The 19563-nt window shown below is 57.1% G+C and overlaps 2 protein-coding genes across 2 annotated transcripts; one reads left to right on the top strand and one right to left on the bottom strand.

Moving 5' to 3' along the window:
* Positions 1–2516: 2516 nt before the first annotated feature.
* On the top strand, positions 2517–9837 carry GAS2L2 (growth arrest specific 2 like 2; the record flags this gene model as incomplete). The annotated part of the gene is made up of 6 exons (XM_080826575.1): positions 2517–2901; positions 4299–4540; positions 5407–5514; positions 6835–6931; positions 7495–7747; positions 8295–9837. The coding sequence occupies 6 exons, from the start codon at positions 2517–2519 to the stop codon at positions 9835–9837; spliced, it is 2628 nt and encodes an 875-aa protein (XP_080682701.1).
* A 3196-nt stretch (positions 9838–13033) lies between these two features.
* Positions 13034–18476, bottom strand: RASL10B (RAS like family 10 member B; the record flags this gene model as incomplete). Its single annotated transcript, XM_080826487.1, has 3 exons — positions 13034–13304; positions 13796–13920; positions 18261–18476. 3 exons carry the CDS (start codon positions 18474–18476, stop codon positions 13034–13036), a joined length of 612 nt encoding a protein of 203 aa, XP_080682613.1.
* Between the last annotated feature and the right edge of the window lie 1087 nt (positions 18477–19563).

Below are 19563 nucleotides of genomic sequence, written 5' to 3'. Positions count from 1 at the left end.
AATAAATAAAATCTTAAAAAAAAAAAAAACAGTTATTCTTTAGCAGTTCTGAAGGTCAGAAGTCTGAAATGAGTCTTACAGGACTAAAATCGAGGAGCTGGCAGGGCTGGTTCTTTCTGGAGATTCCATGGGAGAATCTGCTCCTTGCTTCTTCCAACTTCCAGAGGCCGCAGAGAGCCTGGCTTGAGACCCCCTCGATCTCTGCTTGACGGGCACATCTCTCCTACTTCTGCAGTCAGGCCACCCTCCGCCCCACACTTGTGATTACATTTCAAGTCGGCCTTGACAATCTGGATTATCTGCACAGTCCCTTTGGTCCCCTAAGGGGACATCCACAGTTTCTGGGCATGAGGACGCAGCTCTCTCTGGGGGCCATTCTGTGGCCTGCCACGAGACCCACAGCACAGCTGCAATTCTCTGCAAACCATCTCCCGCTCTGCAACAGCCTAACTCTTGACAGAGTCTAGTGGGAGAGAAATCTGAGCGTCAAGTGGCTGCTTTTGGATAATGCCTCAATAAAGAGTACATACGGTCTTACTCCTTTTTGGGTTTGCTGCCTCTACTGCGTCTTGGAGCCTCAGCAGAAACTTCAATTTTAGCTCTGCCATGACTGACTTGAACCTGTCAGGGTTCCTCTTCTGGGGCTGGGCCCACCTTCCTGCATTTCAAGGAAGCTCCAGCTACTACCTGAACATAATAGGATTTTATTAGCACACATGAAAAAACAACTAGCCCTTCTGTACAGGGATAACCAGCCTCTAGGAAGGTTCCCCATGGCCCCTGACTCCTGGAATTCGTGTTCCAATACAGTGCCCTCCCATGTAAGGCCGACCTGGGTGACTGATGGGATATCATGGAAATGACAGCATGACTTTCCAGGCGAGGCAGTGAAGACACTGGCTTCTGTCTTGCTCTCTCCCCCTGGGGAAGACCAGCTGCCACTTTGCCAGGACACCCAATGGACCCTATGGAGAGGTCTGTACCGGGAGATAGAGAGGCTTTCTGCCCACTTCAGTTTTCTTGTTCCCTCAACCACGAAATGGACACAATAATCACGGTCCTGATGCCTTTTGAAAATAATTGAAAGAAAATTATCTCCAAAAGTTAAAGAAAAGTGCTGCCTGATCAGGGCGTCCATGTCCCCTCTGCCTCATACCCTAGCTCCTGTCTGGAGGTTTCGCACTGGCTGTTCCCTATGGCCGCACACCCTTCCACCCCATACCTGCAGGGCCTACTTCCTCATTACCCTCATGCCTCTGTTCAAATATCACGACGTCAGTGAGGCTTTCCCTTGACAAGCTCACATAAAATGCCACACACTGTCCCATCTCCCTTAGTGCTTCCTTTTCTCCCTGGTATTTATCGCCATCTGACTTATTGTGGATTTACGTGCTTGTCACCTGTCACCCGTCCCCCCCCTCAACATGTACGGAGCCTCAATATTGCTCTCTCTTCAGACCTGTAATAGTGCCTGGCACATAGGAGGAACTTCCGAATATTTACTGACGGAGAGCTTTGCTGTGGCCAGGGTGAGGTGCTGTGGTTTTGACAGCCCACAGCGGGCTCTAGAGGAATCCTGTGGTTAGAGCGGGGGATGGAGCAGGTTCTCAGAGAAAGCAGGGATCACGGGGCATCAGCAGGGCTGCTGGGAGAATCAGTGAGAGCTGGGAACCACCCCGCCCCGAGTGGGCGCGTGTCCTGAAACTTTCCACCTACATCATTCCTTTACTCCTCAGAGCACCCCAGAGGTCAACACCATTCCCCTTGTACAGCTGAGGAAACTGAGGCGCAGAGGGGCGAGGTGGCATATGAAGGTCACAGAGGGTTACAGGGAAGGGGCCAGGCTTGAAGTCATATCTTCAGACTACTGCGCCGAGTCTCCTTCAGCCCCACCTTAGAGTGCTCGCTAAACACCAAGGGGCTCAGCAACCCCAGCCCTGCTTTCCTCCCCCACTCCCCAGCCCTCCGAAGCCCCATCCTTCAACCCAGGGAGAGAAACCAGCCCCAGCCTCTCCTCCCTGCTCTGAGGGTCAGGGCGGGCTGCGCGGGGCAGTCCTTGGCTGGCTGCCTCGAGAGTTAAGGAGGAGTGTTTGTAGCAGCGCTGTCTCCAAGGAGAGGAGGGGAAAGCAGAGTGGAGAGGCTGACAGTGGGGCTCTGGGCTCCACTGCTGCTGGCCGCTGGGGGGTGGGAGGCGCCTGCTGGACCAGTCTAGTCCTGGGGGGGAGAGAGCAGTGTCCTCACCTCCATCTGTCCTGGGAGGTGACGAACTCTGGGCGAACTGGGCAGCCGGAGAGGGAGGTCACTGCAGGGCCACCAAGTAGGGAAAGTTCCGGCAGGCATTGAGGAATGTGGGGAGGGGGGGGCTGGGCCGAGGCTGGCGGCAAGTAGCAGAGCCAGAAGTCCTGGGCTCACGGAGGGTAGAAGGGGCACCCCTGAGTCAGGGAGAACCAGCCAAGGCCCAGCAGGTAGCAGGAGTGAAGACAGGTACCCATCTCCTCCCTGCTGAGGGTCCAACCATGCCCCGGCCTGGGGGACGCGGGAGGAGGCCTGGGACCCTGGGGCCACCAGTGCGTAGCATCCGGCCCTTTAAGTCCAGCGAGCAGTACCTGGAAGCCATGATGGAGGACTTGGCCGAGTGGCTTCGGGATCTCTACGGGCTGGACATCGATGCCTCCAACTTCCTGCAGGTCCTGGAGACAGGCTTGGTGCTGTGCCGGCATGCCAACGCCATCACTGAGGCCGCCCTGGCCTTCCTGGCTGAGGCACCTGCCCAAGCCCAAAGGATTTCCCTGCCTCGGGCTGGGGTTTCCTGCAATGAGGCCGCCCAGCCGGGTACCTTCCAGGCCCGGGACAACGTCTCCAACTTCATCCAGTGGTGTAGAAAGGAGATGAGCATCCAAGGTAAACCATCCTGCCTCTGCCTCCCCACGCCTCTATCCTGCCAGAACCCACCTCCTCTCTAAGTCTCCAGCACCAGAAGTCAGGAGCCAGGTCCTCTTTCCTCACTGGCTTTGAGCCAATAAATAAATGTGTTGATTGAATGATGCCCTCATTCAACAAACATAGGCTTAGTCCCTATCTCCTTTGTGCTGGGCACAAAGGACCAAGAGGACTGAGACCCAGTGTCCAAAGAGTTCATGCTAGGAAGAGAGACAGATGAACAGATTCACAAATTACAGCCCAGTGTGCTAAAAGCCCCAAACAGAAGTCTATGTGTTGAGGAGCCAGGGGAGGAAACAGGTGGGTAGTGGGGGCCAAGAAAGGCCACTCAGAGGAGGAAGATTTAAGCTGAGTTTTGGGGAACAAAATAGAAGTTTGTGGGAAAGGGAATTCTAGGCAGGGGACAGCAGGGGCAAAGGCACAAAGAAGGTGCTGTGTTTGGATGACTGGGAGAAGCCAGGGTGGGTGAGGGCACAGGGCCAGGGTGGGCTGGGGGGAGGACAGGGAGGCAGGCAAGTGGACATTAGGGTGGGGCCAGCTGTGCTGAAGCTTGTGAGGCACAGGCGAGGGACAGGACAGGGTCCCTCATATCCTAGGCCTAGTGGGATGAAGCCGGATGTTGTGCCATCCTCCAGGCCAAAAAGCGTGTGAGGTGAGGCAGAGGGAAGAGTCAGGCCCAGCTCCTGGCTGATGGCAAGGCAGGCTGAGAAAAGCCAGTGTCTGACCGAGCACCTCCATGTAGCCAGATCCTGGCTGCAGACACCTAACAATTGTCTTCACAGCAACCCCCTGAAATAGTCTACATCCCACTTTACAGAGGAGGAGACTGAGGTTCAGGGACTAGCCCAAGGACACACAGCTGCTGGGTGGGAGAATCAGGACTCCAATTCGGGCAGTCAGGCTCAACCTTGCCTGGTTATATGTGGGCTGAGGGCTGCGTTCCAGATGTCTGCTGGATATTAGAGATGAGCCTTGCGGGTGGGAAGCAGAACCAACTGCTTCTTACTCCTAGAACCCTATTGCCAAACGAAGTAGAGAGAAGGGCAAGGTGGGGCTAGTCCACAGTGGGGCTCCCGGCTTCTCTGCTTGGCTGTCACCTCTTCTCACCCCAGCCTGTCCTGTTAGGCGGGCCACCTACTCTGCCCTGAGTGACTGAACAATTCTGCTCAGACCCCTCCTAAGGGCCGGCCTGACTCCAAGACCCGGCGATCCGAGCCCCCACCCCCACCTACCCCTCCGTGGTGCCTCCAGCCCGCGCCTGGGACCGCCCCAGGGCTCTACCAGCTACTCTGCTGGGCGGAGGTCAGCAGGGGGCTCAGGCTGCCTGCTCCCCCTCCCCCCTCCGCCCCGCTCGCCAGAGGTGGTGATGTTCGAGACCGAGGACCTGGTGCTACGCAAGAACGCGAAGAACGTGGTGCTGTGCTTGCTGGAGCTGGGCCGCCGAGCCTGGCGCTTCGGCGTGGCGGCGCCCACCCTGGTGCGGCTGGAGGAGGAGATCGACGAGGAGCTGCGGCAGGAGCTGGCCCTGCCCCCGCCGGACCCGCCGCCGCCCGAGCCCCCAGCGCGGCAGCCCTGCCACTTCCGCCACCTGGACCAGCTGGTGAGGGGCTCTGGACACGCCCTCCAGGCTCCGCCCCGCCCCCTCCGCGCGGCGGGCGCGGGTCGGAGCCGCCTACTTCTCGAGCCCCAGCGCCCCACCCCCACCCGCGAACGACTGCTCGGTGCGGCTTTGCTTCAGCCGTGTTCCACTCGGGGCCTCTATCCTCATCACATATCGTCCCAGCTAAGCTGCTTGTTACGTTTTCATCAAAATCCCGCGCTCTAGATCTCTCTCACCGAGCCCCCGCCAGGCGGCTATTGAGAACACAGCCTCTGGCACCGTCTCCGACGCCTCGGTTCGAGTCTTAGTTCCATTGTTCCGCGGCTCTGTGACTTGGGGCAATTTATTTAACCTGTCTGTGCCTCAGTTCCCTTATCCGTAGCGTGGAGGTGTAATTAACCCCCTCTTTCTATGGCCGCTGAACATTAAATGAGCCAGCGTATAGGAAGTACTCGGAACAGTGTCTGGCACCGAGGGGGCGCTGCATAGGAGGTTACTGGGATTAACCCGTCTCTACTACCCAGGAGTCGAGCTCAGGGAGGTTCCTTAACTTGCCCAAGGCCTGTGGTGCGGTGGAGGCAGGACTCCTGACGAAGCCTGTCAGATTTTAAGGCCCACCTTCTTCATCATTTCTCCACTGTCCCACAAGGGCACCTGGACTATAGGCACTCAAGGGCTCCTTCTCAGTGGGCATTAAAAGTCTTCTGCACTCGTTTCTCAGCCCCCAGCCCTGACCTCGGCAGAAACTTGGAAGCTGGCTCTGGGGACAGGCAGGCTCCCCCTCATTGGGCTTGACCCAGGGTAGGGGGTAGGGAGCTTGGGCACCTGTGCAGAGGGGAGACTGAGCCCTTTATCACTGCCCACAGGTTCGGAGCCTCGTGAGCCGCTGCACGTGCCCAGTTCAGTTCTCCATGGTCAAAGTGTCTGAGGGGAAGTACCGCGTGGGGGACTCTAACACCCTCATCTTCATCCGGGTAAGTCTGGGGACCGGAGTTGGGGTGTCCCCTGGATCAGCAGAATAGGGATGCCTTTCATGGGACTTTGCCCAGGACTGAGGACAAGGACAGGAAGTCACCATTCACCCAAACCTATCAGGCCTTGGGGCTTTCTTTCTCTCCCTTGCGGAATTCCCGGAAGATCGTTGGCAAAGTTGGTGATCCTACCCCTTCCTCCCACTAGGGCAGCCAGAACCCTGTCCCCCTTCTTCTCCACCTTAGCCCAGTGCAGACGGGTGTCCAGGCAGCAATGGAGTACGACAGATATTCCTGAATGTCCTTTGCCTCCACTCCCTCCACATGCTTGGTCAGAGCAAGGAGCATGAGAACCCCAAGTTTGTGTTCAGTGCACAGCCCAGCCACACGGGCCCCATCGTCCATAGCTCGCATGCTTGGCTTGGTATATCCTGCAGAGTGAGCAGCAGTCCAGATGTGAGATGTGCCCCTCACTGCTCATTCCCTCATAACCGGTCACACCTCACCAGAAATAGATTGATTATACCTAGGGGCTTGGCCAAGCCCTCTCCTTGATCGCAGGCCATTACTGGAGACAGAGCCAGCTTCCTGGGTCCTCACCCAGACCCTGAACCAAGAGCTCTATGAAGTAGGTCGGGACAAGGAATTTCAGCTGAGGAAATGGAAACCTGGAGAGACTGTGACCTGTCCCAGGGTCCCAGAGTGGGGTGGATGGCACTCCCAGGATTCCTTGACACACTCATTACAGAGCAAAGCGGGACCACTTTTTTAGAGACGGGTGGGTGGGTGGGTGAGTGGGCAGGGCATAGAGGGAGAGAGTGTCCTAGGCAGACTCCGCACTCAGCACAGAGCCCGATGTGGGGCTCGATCTTACAACCCTGAGATAGACTTGATAGATAGACTTGAGCCAAAATCAAGAGTCAGACATTTAACCAACTGAGCCACCCAGGTGCCCCTGGGCCACGTTTCTGATACAGGCATGTGCAGGTGAAAATCTCTTTCTAGTGAAGGGAGAGAAGAGAGTGCTCTGGGGCCAGGGTGCACAGTGCTTGTGAGATCCCTCGTCTAGCTGTGGGGCAACTGTTTGTCAGCCTGTTTGTCAGGCTGGCAGCCACCCTTGACAACATGTGTTATCCAATGCTAGCTGTGGAGGAGAGGCGGGCTGCAAAATACACAACCCCCCCACCAACAATACACCTGTGCAAGGAGAACTTTCGTGATCCTGTGTTCATGGATAGGAGTGCCTCCTGGAAAACAGTAGGCTGCTCCCAGAAGAGGAGACGCCCTCCATCCTGCCCCCAACCTCATCCTTGTCCCCTACAGATCCTCCGGAACCACGTGATGGTGCGTGTGGGGGGCGGATGGGACACCCTCAGCCATTATCTGGATAAACATGACCCCTGCCGGTGCACATCCCTCTGTGAGTCCCCTGAGAGTCCGTCCCTTCCCTGTGGCTCTGGGTCGGGAGGCCAGAAGCAGAGGTAGGAGGTAGGTCTGATCTCCAGGGGCAAGAAGTATGTGGTGATGGAGAAAGGAAGATACTATAGAAGGTACTGGTGGGTTTTTTTGTTGTTTTGTTTTGTTTTGTTTTGTTTTTAAAGGTACTGGTATGACGAGGGAGGCAGCCCTAGTGCAATACCAGTCATAGCCACAAGATGACGCCAAACACACAGAATCAGCATTTGGTCAGGGGCCTCTTGGCCGGGCTGAGGTCTGGCTTTGTTGTGCACGGTGGTGGCACTAAGTATGACTTGGAGGGTTCTTTAGCCCTCCCATAACCTCCATTAGCACCCCGAACTCAGCCCCCTGACCAGATTTCGTCCCCTGAACTCTTATAAGGAAGTTCTGGCACTGCCACTGTAGGTCCTACTGTCTCTAATGTGGGTTCGGGGCATGGGAGAGCTAGGGCAGAACAGTGGGCCTTATCAGCAGGAACTTAACCCATTCCTTCTCTCCTCTCTCTTGGGGGGACTGTGTTGGTAGCACACAAGACGGGCAGTTTCCAGAAGCCCCCCGTCCCACCGGTGCAGCATGAGGTGAGGGTGCAGGATGGGCCCTCGCAGCCCCAACCTATGATGACGATCAGCCGTTCCCAGAGCCCGCTGCCCCCCGTGGACTGGAAGACATATACCTCTTCAGGCCGGAAGCTGAGGCCCCCAGCCGCCTCCTCCCCTAGAGCCCACAGTAAACGGGGAGGAGAGGCGGGAGTTTCCCGAGAGACACCACCATTCCTGAGGTATAAGGGAGAGGGGCAGAGCAGGGTCTCTTTCTTCTTTAGAGTTCACATTCTCAGAGCCCCCACCCCCCCAAGAGAAAGGAAGCAGGTCTCCTGGCGGTGCCCCTACCCCAGGTATTCAGAACCAAAAAGGCACCCAGTCAGTACCATTGGGATCACCTAGCTTTTTTGTACACCCTCCCATTACATAGATGAAGCAGCTGAGGCCCATCCCATAGAGATTTCCCAAGGATTTTCTGCCATTTCACAGTAGAACACACACTCAGACACCCCCTCCCCCAAGGCTGGGGAGTTGTAGTTGTGGGACCTGAAATAACCCAGGGTCCAAACCAAGCTTCTATCTGCTACACAGGGGAATGAGGGAGAATAAACTTGAACAGTTTCTGTCATAAGGAAGACTCGGGCAGGCACAGAGGGACAGAGAGCATCTGTTTCATTCAACATGAAATCTAACCCCCTTGGTGTTCTGTCTGGGGAAACTCATCCCTTCCTGGAGCCAGGGGACTGGATGAGATGGTCCTGCTGGCCTTATGATTCTCCCTTTCAGGCTCCAGAATCAGTCACCCACCCTGTCTTGGAGGCAGCTGCCAGTTGGGGACAGCCCACCCAGCCCCCACTCCTCATCCCCCCGTAGGGGCCGAGACCCACAGTGGAGCTCCTCAGGGAAGAGAGAGGAGAGATACTCCTCTGAACATCCCAGAGGAATGACTCCCACATCTTGCTTTCGTGAGGAGACAGACAGCCAGGGAACTCTCTCCAGGGCCTCCGTCTCCCAGAGATTCCAAGCCCCTGAAGCCACCACCAAAAGGACACCAGCAAGAGGACTGTCTCCACTTCCTCATTCCTCCAGCCCAGCCAAGCCCATGGGCCTCAGGCCACCACCCAGGGGTGAGGCTGAGGGTGCTTCCTCCCAGCTCAGGGAGCCACCAGCTGTCCGTTCTCTGTCCCCTGTTAAAGGGCCCACCAAGCTCCCTATCCGGCTGCCCCCTGCCCGCCCCCCCACCCCAGGAAGCAGCTTTCCAGGTATTGCAGGTGGAGGTCCCATGACAGAATTGGGGAGTGACCTCATCCCAAGAGCTGTCCCTGGGGACCTGGCTGGATACAGACATGGGGATTTCTCTGTGGATGCGAGACAAGGGGAACAGAAGCCGGACAGCCAGGTGACAGCAAAAGCTGGGGAGCCCTGGGGCCTGGGCCCACAGGAGTGGGAGGAGCGATACCCTCCCCTTCCCGTGGGGGCAACCAAGGATCAAGCTATCTACCATAGTCTCGAGGAGGAGCTTTTGGCCAACATGACGTTGCTAGAGGTGGGGGGTGCCTGCCCCCAGGGCACAGGGTCTGGAGTCATCCCTCGAAGTGGAGTCTATGTCCCCAGCCTAGGTGGTCGGTGGCCTGAGCCTGGGGGTCCTTATGACAAAGTCATCCAAGAACTGGCTCAGGGCCCCCCACCCCTCGTTAAAGTGGACCTGGGAGCCTGGAAGGCAGCCTCTACAGGCTCCCCTAAGCTAGCTGTTACCAAAGGCCCAGGAGGCCCCAAAGGGAAACTGGGAGCCAGAGAGAGTGGGCCAAAGGTAAAGGCAAGCCTGAGTGCCAAGGGCATCGGGATGAAGAAGGGACCAGCTCTGGGAAGGCAGGACTGCTCAGGCCCCACCGTGTCGGCCAACCTGGAAGCCCCGACACCTTCACCCTCAGACCCCAATTCTGACAAAACCCAGGCATGTCCAGCCAAGATTAAGAGAACACTCCGAAAGCCCCAGAGAGTCCCATCCATCTACAAGCTAAAGCTGAGGCCCAGAATCCGGCCGCGGAGAGACCACAGGCCTGGGAAGCAGCCTTCACGCATCCCCAGGCCACTGGCTTACCTCCAAGTGGGTTCAGCCAGGGCAATCCCCAGGGGCAGACTGGGGAGAGCAGCATTGGGCACCAAGGGAGCGGGGGTGGATGGAGCCTCAGCAGGGGAGGAGGAGGAAGGAAAGAAGAAGGGAGAACCAGCTGCCCCACGGAAGAGCAGCCCCCAGCCTTCGGAGGGTGGGGGTCTCCAGCAGCTTGATCAAGCCCCACTCCCACCTGAGGAGGAGTCCTGGGTCTGAGGAGGAGCCTTCCCAGCCCTGAGCCTGTGAGTCTGGGGGAGAATGAAGTGAAAAGGATGCCAGCTATCCACTGGACTCCCAGCTGCAGGAACAGAGAGAAAGGTCCCTCACCTCCATCCAGGGCCTTGGCAAGGGATAGGGTATGGATGGGGTCAGAAGACAAATACTGGTTCAGTCTCCCACTCCAACTCCAGGATACCGCGGCCAACCTAGGTCTTCTTGCCTTCTCCCAGAACAGCTCCCCAAACTCCTGGCCTCTGGCCATGGCCGCCATTTCCATAACTCTTGTAAGTTATTAAACACTTATGGGACTGTTCCTGAGTCCCAAGCTTCTTGAGTTCGTCACTCGAGGATTGTGGTGGTGCAGAAGGCACAGTTTCAAGCATTTCCCCTGGTGCAGGAAGGTATAGCTTCAAGGGTTACCCACTGGAGTGGAAGGGGATGAGGGACAGGGAGTGGGCGGGGGCAGGGGATGTGACAGAGGTCTCCTCTCCTGAGGCTCAGCCAACCTTGCCAGACAGCTCTTCTCTCTGAGAAGCCACTCATGTATCAGCACCAAGGACAGGGACACACAAGCCTGCAGGACTTCAAAGCTTTGCTCTGGGTTTTGGAAACTGAGATCACTCCAAGTCAAGAGGGACGGTGGAGAGTTCTTATCACATCTACAGCCACGAAGTGGCTGCAGAGGCTCAGCCCTAACTGGGAACAAAGACACAGCAGGAGGAGCTGGGATTGAACCCAGTTATGAAAGTTTTCCCGAGAATGTTGGGGGGAGAACTCTCATTTCCCCTCAGGATGGTTTTGATCAGCGTGGGAGTGCTCAGAGGCTAGGTGGAGAGGTGAGTCCCAAACTTCTTAGTTCTCTGGTTGACCCAGGCTCTGGGACTCAGAGCAGCCTCCTCACCCTGACAGTCCTCCCACAGCAGAGCTCAGCAGGCAGGCCCCGAAGGGGAGCCCTCTCCCTCCCAGGGCAGGAACTGAGCCAACACCTTGTACAGAAACAAGGGAAAACACTCCCTGATTTTTAATCTGACTTCCGATCACAGCGCAATGGGCATCATACACACTTCCAGACCCTGTGGTGGGAAACCCTGATGGGGGGCGGGGGACAGACTCAGAATGGGGGTGGAGGGAATCAAAATCAAATACCTGGAGTGCAGTGGAGGGGGTGAGGGGGGCCAGACAGGCAATACATTCCAATGGCTCCCATAAGGGGCAGCCAGAGGCCTGGGTCCCCCATGCCCACCTCAGGTGCCTCAGCTGGGGGTGACAATGATGGGACAGGTGAGATGCTGCCATCCCTCACCCCATCCCCTGGGTGCACCAGGGGGCAGGGATGCAGGGGATCAAAGGGGGCAGGCCCTCTTCCTTACCCTCCCAGCCACTCCAAGGTGTGGGGAAGGGGAGCCACCTCCTCTGTTTCAGAGGGAGGCTCAGAGAGGGCGGGTCACTTGCCCAAAGTCATGCAACACAGCAGGGACTAGAACCCAGAAATACTGGACTGTCCAAGGTCAGGGCAGTCACTGCAGCACTGTGCTACACCCCACGGATGGAGGGAGGATCAGCTGGGGAAGTGGAAGGGAGAATCAGATTCCCTCTCACACTGGATCTGGATAAATTCCCTACCCATGACCCCTCCCCCAAATCTGCTCCATCACCACTCTGGGCTACCTGATTTTCTGGTCTATACACTGCAGCTTGGCTACATTGAGGCTGGGTTGATTTATCTGCCCCTCTTCTAACGAGGGAACTTCCTATCATCCTACCACACCAGGGCTCAGGACTTAGCCTCAAGGAGAACTCAGCTAGGGGCAGGGGACACGCACCATTGTTCCCATCCTCCAAGTACCTCAATAATCCCTCAGGCCGGTCCTAATATCTTCATGGATTTTGTTATTTCTAAATCGGTACAAAACTGACAGTGATCAGCTCCGGTGACGAGAGGTAGAAACCGGCCAGGCAGCCGGAGAAAATGGGGTGGAGTGAATCAGGGCATAGGGCCAACTGGTGTTGGGATAAGGGCGTATCAGATCCTGAGGGCCTCTATCGAGGGGTGTGGGTGTGGGCATATCTCCCCTAAGCACAGGGGTCCCCATAATTCTTTTCCTGGTTCTGCCCCTCCCCAGATTTATCAGAGAAAATCCGAGATTCAAGGCAGGCAGGGTCTGGGGCAGTCAGACTAGAGTGGGATGGGGGAAATAAGAGTCTTCACTAGTACAACCTAACCACCCCCTCCCAACCCCGGGAGGCACCACCTTGCCCACCACCAGCCCCCCAAACCCAACATCCCCCAATCTTGCAGACCACCCAACGCAGGAGGGAATAGAGGGCTGGAACCTGGCATCGTGGAAATAAATTTATCCTTTGGGGGATTCCCTTTCCACACTCCATCAAGAAAAAAGTTGTAACCCAGGGGGTGATCTGGCTTTGGGGTCAGGAAGGGGATGAGGGGCACCCGGCAGGGATGGACCATCGAGTTAAGGCTGGAAGGTAGGTTGTTGTGTCTCTGGGGGTTGCTGGGCGGGGAGATCTCCCTGGAAGGGGGAGAGCTCAGCCTTCTCCTCCTGACTGACCTAGGACCTCAACCCTCGGACCCCGATTAGGGTCCTTGGGCCACCTGCATCTCTCTGCCCTGTGCCGGTGGTGCTGACGGTCCAAAGGCTGGCCTCATAGAGAAGCTGCCAGGATCTGCGACAAGGGGATGAACGAAATGAGAGCCCTGTGAACGGAGCTGGGAAAGGTGGAGCGGGTGGATAAGATAGCTAAGGACCAACAGATGCTTGGGCAGACAGACACGGGGAAAGAAGATGCAGGGCAATGACAGACACTCTCTCTGGAGAGGACGGGTGGGGGCCCCCACGGCCAAGGCAGCACCTCCCCACCCCCAAGCCCCACGCTCACCCTCCCGATCCCAAAAGGCCAAGGCGCCCCTTGGGGCCCGGCCGGGCACACGGCGCTAGCTACAGCACTAAGGGCGGCGGGCCCAGGAAGACGGATGGAGAGGGGCTGGACCGGGCCGTTGTAGGAGGCTCCCCTCGCCCTCCACCTCTCCCCGCAGGGCCCGCGGCTGCGGGGGCTTGCCAGGGCGGGCCAGCCCGAGTCCTTCCCCGGCGCTCCCCGCCCGAGCCACCCAGCAGTCCCCGGGGGGCCGGCCCCTGCCTGGCCGGTCGGGGTGCGGCCGCGGACTGGCGCGGCGTCACATGATGGCGCAGCGGTTGCGGCGCAGCGCGCCCTGGAAGCGCAGGGCGGCGTGCACGTGCTTGCAGCGGGCGCAGCCGACGCTCTTGAGCAGCTCGCTGAAGAGCAGCAGGATGTGCCAGTTGTACTTGGCCGAGCACTCCACGTAGCCGCACTTCCAGGTCTTGCGCACCAGGTGTGACACGTTCCAGCGCGGGATCACGCGCCCGCGCTGCAGGTCCCGCTTGTTGCCCACGATGATGATGGGCGTCTCCGAGGTGCCGATCACCCTGCGGGGTGGGAGCAGGTGGAGCTCTCAGAACGCCACAGCCGGGTCTCCCAACCCCCGGACTTCAAGAAGGGCAGGCTGTGCCTGGTCAATACTGCTACTACTACCCTACCTCTGTTCCGGGCACAGTGCTCAGCCCTCGGGGTGCCTTATATTCTCTAAGGGGAACAACTGATCTAAAAGGTAGGTCTGTTATCCCCATTTGACAGATGAGAAACCCGAGGCTTATCTGTTAACTGGGTTAAAGTTAACAGATACGTGGCCCTGGCAGTTTTGTTCCCAGAGCCCCTGCTCTTAACCACTGCATTAGACTAGTCAGCCACCCCATGGTAAGAATCCCAAAGTGAGTTATTAGGAATAGGGACAATAAAATGTGTATGTCTGGATGTCTGTGCAGGAACCAGAGGGTCCGTCACCAATGCCCTCCCCCCGCCCCCCCTGCACCCTTTCCAGGGCTGTATCATTGGGGTCCCCACTGAGGTGGCCCCTCACCTCGTCTCTAGGATCTGCTGGCGGATGGTCTTGACGTACTCAAAGCTGTCAAAGCAGCAGATGTCGTAGACCAGGATGTAGGCGTGGACGCTGCGGAGTCCCCTGCAACAGGCGTCTGCCCACTCCTGCAACACCCGCAGCCAGTACCAAGGTCAGAGCAACCCTGAGGGCTCCCTTTGCTCCCCGCCACCTCCAGACATAGACAGAGGGCATTCCCTCCTGCCACTGCGCCTCAAGCCTCCCACACCCACGCATCCCTAGGAGGCCTGGCCCAGAGCAGAATGGAGGAGTTCGGTGCAGCAGCGGCTTCCCCATCTCCATGCCAGGATAGGGCAGGTCCCACTGCCTGACCTCTAGAGGCCCGGCACTCACTGTCATGTGCACTTCTGGAGCAGAGATCTGCCTTGTCCCGTTTCATCGCCCAAACCATTCATGCATTCCTCCATCCACTTGGTCCTCTGTTCAAGTACATGTGTCATGTGCCTGCCTCTAAGAGCCAAGCCCTCTGAGCTAGCTGTTCCATCTGTTGAAATCCTCTGTCTTCCAGTTTAAAATGCTTCTTCCTCCTCCAGGGAGCCTTCCTGCAAGCAGGGGACTACTCCCTTCATTTCTTGTGTGCAAAGAACACTCTGATTCTACCTTGGCTATTAGAGCTGTTTCCATCCCCAGTTCCCTAGTTCTGCTGTGAAGTCCCAAGAGAGTGAGAGCCAGCCAGGCCTTCCTTGTTTTTGTGTTGGTTCTCAGCAGGCTCTTTCATTGCACTACTTAGGCTGGTGAGCTCTCTGGGGCCTTGAACGCCCCCTGCTCCATGCTGCGATCCGTGCAACTCCGGCTTACAGCACTGCCCCGAGATTGTTACCCAGAAGCGTTCCTTCTGTTTGCTCCACGATGCCCTCAGGATTGAGAAGGAGAAGACTTGAGGAGAAAAAGACTGAGACTAGCTGCATAGTCTAGCTGACTTAGACCAGGGCCCAAGGGCAGCTCTGGGGAGAGAGAGGTTCCTGAATGCTTATGGCAAATTCTCGGGGAGGGGCTGCTGCTCCAGAGGAAGAGGGCCCTGGAAAGGCTGAGTGTACTAAAGAGAAGATTCCGTAAGAGATTCATTAGCCTGGGCACCTGGGTGGCTCAGAGGGTTAAGCCTCTGCCTTCGGCTCAGGTCATGATCCCAGGGTCCTGGACCGGGCTCTCTGCTCAGTGGGGAGCCTGCTTCCCCCTCTCTCTCTCCCTGCCTCTCTGCCTACTTGTGATCTCTGTCAAATAAATTAATAAAATATTTTTTAAAAGAGAGAGATTAATTAGCCGGTTAACCTTCCAGCAGATGGCAAATGTAAGAGCAGTTGAAGCCAACGGGTGTGTGGAAAGAAGGGGGTCTCTGACGTTGGAGGGGGAGGCCTCCAAGGGTCTTCTCCCTTGAGAGCCTGGGCAAAAGACACGGAGGAGGTGCAGACCGGTGCCCTGCCGGCTTCTGAGTTGCCTTGGGGCAGGGGCCAGGCTCAGAGGACTAGGGCTGGGCTCTCTACCTCAGAGCAGGACTGAAAGAAGAAAGACTCTGGTGGCCGGCCTGGTGGAGAGTTCAGTCCGGCTCCAGAAAAGCACATCCCGACTGAAAGGCTTAGGAGGCTGCTGCAGTGCATTTCCCCTGGGAGATGATGTGGCATCTTTTCTTTGTGCTGAGTTTTAACTTCGGTGCAGGAGGAAGATGCTGGGGACAAATCTAAAGCCGGGAACCAGGGGCTGGCTTCTCGGGCCAGGGATGCAGGGAAGAGGGCAGTGCCTTCTGGGAGCCTGGGACCCCCTGGTGCATGGGGTTCCTCCTCCCACCCCCAGGAGGAGTGGGAGCGAGGGGGAAATGGGCACAGAGGCTCCCACCTTCTTCCAGCTCTCTGCTGGGGAGAGGGAACAGATGCCAGCCTCTGAGGGTGACAGCCTCACCTCTGCCCCCACATGCTGCCTCCTCCAGGGGGCCTCCAGGCTACCTTCCCTCCCACTGCTCTCTGGGGGCTCCAAAGAGGGAGAGGAGGAAGGCTCCTGATTATTTGGGTTGTGCCTTCACCCCTGATTGAAGGGAGGGAGCAGGAAAGCTCAGCTTTTCTTCCAAGCTAGCTCTGTGCGGGGTTCCAGACTGGGAGCGACCATCTGGGGCTGCATCAAGACGGAGGAGCAGGGGAAACTGAGTCCAGTTCTAAGGACCTGGGAGCTGAGGGAGGCTCGGCCACCTGGGTGCTGACCCTGCATTTGTTGCTCGTTTCTCTAGGGCCAGCTTCCTCCTCTGACGGGAGAGGGGCTACAGAGGGAACCGCTGAGGCTCAGACCACTTTCCTGGGCTGCCTCTCTCCTGGCATTGGGGAAGAATGTATTTCTCTTCTCAGACAGGGGCCAGTGAGATTCTTAGCTTTTATATTTGATCTTTGGGGATGCAGGGTCCCTTCTCAGTATGTCTCTGCTCAAAGTCGCTTTTTTTGTGCTCCAGGGCATCCAGGAGAGTCTAAAACTCAGGGTCAACCAGGAAGAAAAAGGACAAGAACCCAACAGAAAAGATGAACAGAGGACTTAAGAATTGTGAGAAAAACAAACGCAAAAGCTCTTACGCCTATGAAAAGATGCTCAGCTTCAATCATCATCAGAGACACAAACCAAAACCACACCGAGACTATCACATCTCATCTATCAGACTGTCAGAACCCCCCAAATTGGACAATAGGGTCTGATGGCCAGGCTTTAGGGAAACCAGCGCTCACATACGGTGCTCTCACAACAACAGAAATATGCAACTTTCCTTCCAAACTCAGCTGCATTTATCCTTTGACCTAGCAACGCTGTTTCTGGGGCTCGATTCCACAGATACGCCTCCTCGTGTGCAGAGAGACTACGGACCAGGCTAATGGTGTGGCAGACTGGAAGTTGGACACTTGTCCAACAAGAGGGGATGCCATGGTCCCTCTCTCCAGGGGGGTGTGGCGCAACCGTGCTACCAACATTCAGATGATACCAACCCTCGGGGAAAATCTCTATGTTATAATGTAAAGCAAAAAGACCAGGTGGAGAACTTTTTTTTTTTTTTTTCTGTAAGAAAGGGAGTGGGATAAGAACACATTTTCTTATTTGTTTAAAGAAACTGGAAGTGTGAATAAAAATCCAGCTAGGATGGTCATCGAGAGTGGGGCAAGAATCAGGGTGAAGAGGGCGGGGTGGGACTGGGATTTCTCTGGGTGTACCTTCTTGCAGTTGGGACTTTTTTCTTTTTTCCTTTTTCCTTTTTGTTATTTTATACAAATTTAGGCCTTGAAACTGTGTCTTACCTATTCCAAAACTGGAATTAAATTAAAATTTAATCTACAACACAATGTGAACAAGTCAGTCAAGCTCAGTGAGCAAGACTGGAAGGGGGTCTGTGGACTCACTAAGGCCTCTGTAGAAGTTTCCTTGGAGGAGAGGCATGAGGCCCTGACCCCAGACACATGGCCCCAACCTCGTGGTTTCCAAGGGGCAGATCAGGCTTTTGTCTTTGGTGTGGGTCCCTCACACCTGGGATGGGATAGCCTTGTGTCCCTGGACTTGGGCCACAGTCCTCCTGCCCGGAGTTGCCAAGACGGTGCTGAGCTTGAGCCGCTGCCCTGGAGATGGCTGGCTTTGTGGTCACAAGTGGCCAAGCTATGACCCCTGCCTGTCCTTCCAGAGAAACCTCCAAACGTTCCCGTCAGGGGCTTCCTTAGGTGAACAAATGCCTCTTAGAGTTGAGCCACCAGAGGCGGAGAGGGAGGGAGGGAAGGAGGACCTGGTCCCTGCAGGCTGGGGAAAGGAGCACTGTCAGCCAGGGCACTGGGAGCACTGGAATCCAACCCCTGCAGGAAGGCTGCCCCGTGGGCTAGTTCGGAGATCAAGGGGCACAGCATCACTTAAAGAAAGGCTTTTGGATAAAAGACTGGTCAGGGCCTCCTGTCTCCAAGAACCTACCTTTCCCAGGCCCTGGCTTTTCCTTCTGCTGCCCCTTCTACAGACGCCATGGGTCTGAGAGCCTGCAACACTAGCAAGCATCTAGTGTTGCTGTCCTGCTTTCCACTGCCCCATCCCCGCCCAGTCCCACTCAAGCAGACGAAAGGCCACCAAGCACACACTTACTGCGTGTGTGATCACTGCCTGCTTGTCTTCACCCGACTGTGAGTTGAGAAGTTCCTGGAGCACACTGCACATCTGTTTTGCACGCCATCCTATCCACCCTGGTGCCCAGCCCACCATACGTTACACGCTCACGACACATGCGTGGAATAAAGCGGCACCCAAATGTCGGCTCTAAGCAGGGTGGCCTGCGGTGTGGCACGGAGCCCTTGGAGCCAGAGGATGGGGACGGGGCCAGAGCCCAGAAAAGGTGGGACACCAGCTTCTCCCACCTAGCTCGTGCCCGCCAGCCGCTGCCACCCCCCTGACTCCCCAGTCAGCCGCCCCAGCGGGTCCTGGGCTCTCGTACCTGCAGCGTGTTGACTGGGAAGGTGCTGATGGGTGGGAAGTCGAGGATCTGGAGGTCGTGCACGTGGCCGTTCATGACGACGGCAGGCAGGTAGAGGCGGCGGGCGGTGGTGGGCACGCAGGCCTCGCTGAACTCGTTGTACAGGAACTGGCGCACGATGGCACTTTTGCCCACGCCTCGCGCCCCCAGCACGGCCACCCGGTAGGTGGAGACCATGCCTCCCGCCCCGCTCCGCCACCGCGTCCTCGCCGCTGCCTGGGGCTCCCCCGGGCTGCATATTCCAGGGGCTGGGGGCTCAGCCACCGTCAGGACCCACCATTGCTGCCCTTGCTTGCCCTGGGCCCTCTGCGGCCTCCACCTGGACTGTGGGGACAAGAGGTGGGCTTGGTGGGCTCGCTTTCCCCTGGATCTGTCCTGTACTTCCCCACCTCGGGGACTCAGCTGCAGCTGCCACTGCCCCTTAGCATGCCTTCCCTTTTCCAGAACACCTAGCTGTATCTATCCGGAGTCTCTCCAACCTCCCTTCTCTGTCCACTCCCCCTGTCACCCACTGGTGGGAATCCCTCTTTCCTGTATTATGACCTGACTCTTGGCCAAGTCTGGCCCAGCCCCGTACCGCCACCAAGGCAGGCTGCAGCGCAGAGCAATGCACACTAGACTTGCTCCAATCTGAGCTTTCCCACAGAGCCCGGGGGGAGCCGAGTCCAGGGGGGCTCAATGGAGGCGCTCCCAGCATTTTGTGGAGAGAGGTCTTTATTTGGTAGGACGTCTTACAGCCCTGCTGCCAAGAGGTACCTGCCAGCAGCCGACTCAAGTTACCATGACAACCCAAAACAACCCCTGTTTCCAAATGTCCCCCAGTGAGAAGCCTGGACTGATGACCGCTTTGGCCCTGGAGACCGCCACTCAGGGAGCACTTGGTATTAGCTCACCCACACAGTGGCCATTGACAGGACGGGATCCCTCAGGGGAAGCAGGTATTCCCACTTTAGAGAAGATTCAAGAGGGGGCGAGAAGGGGGCCCAAGGGCAGCTACTCCCCTCCACAGCGTTGTTGCAGTCCCTCCAACTTCCAAGTTCAAGTTCTGGCTGGTGCATGCCTACAGTCCACGGGGTACATCTCATTCCCTGGCATCCCCCCGAGCTCAGAGGGCCTGGCACACAGCAGGTGCCCAGGAAAGGGTTGCTACAGGCTTGGGCCTTGTTCTGGGTTCAGTCGCTCCTTGCTTGCTCAGTTTTGGTGACTTTAGAGCTTAGGTCTAAACCCCAGCTGTGACGTTTCCTATATGTGGTCCAAGGGTGCA

Source organism: Martes martes (genome assembly GCF_963455335.1).
Source record: "Martes martes genome assembly, chromosome: 16".
Classification (NCBI taxonomy): Eukaryota; Metazoa; Chordata; class Mammalia; order Carnivora; family Mustelidae; genus Martes; species Martes martes.
This window is presented reverse-complemented; position numbering and strand designations above follow the sequence as displayed.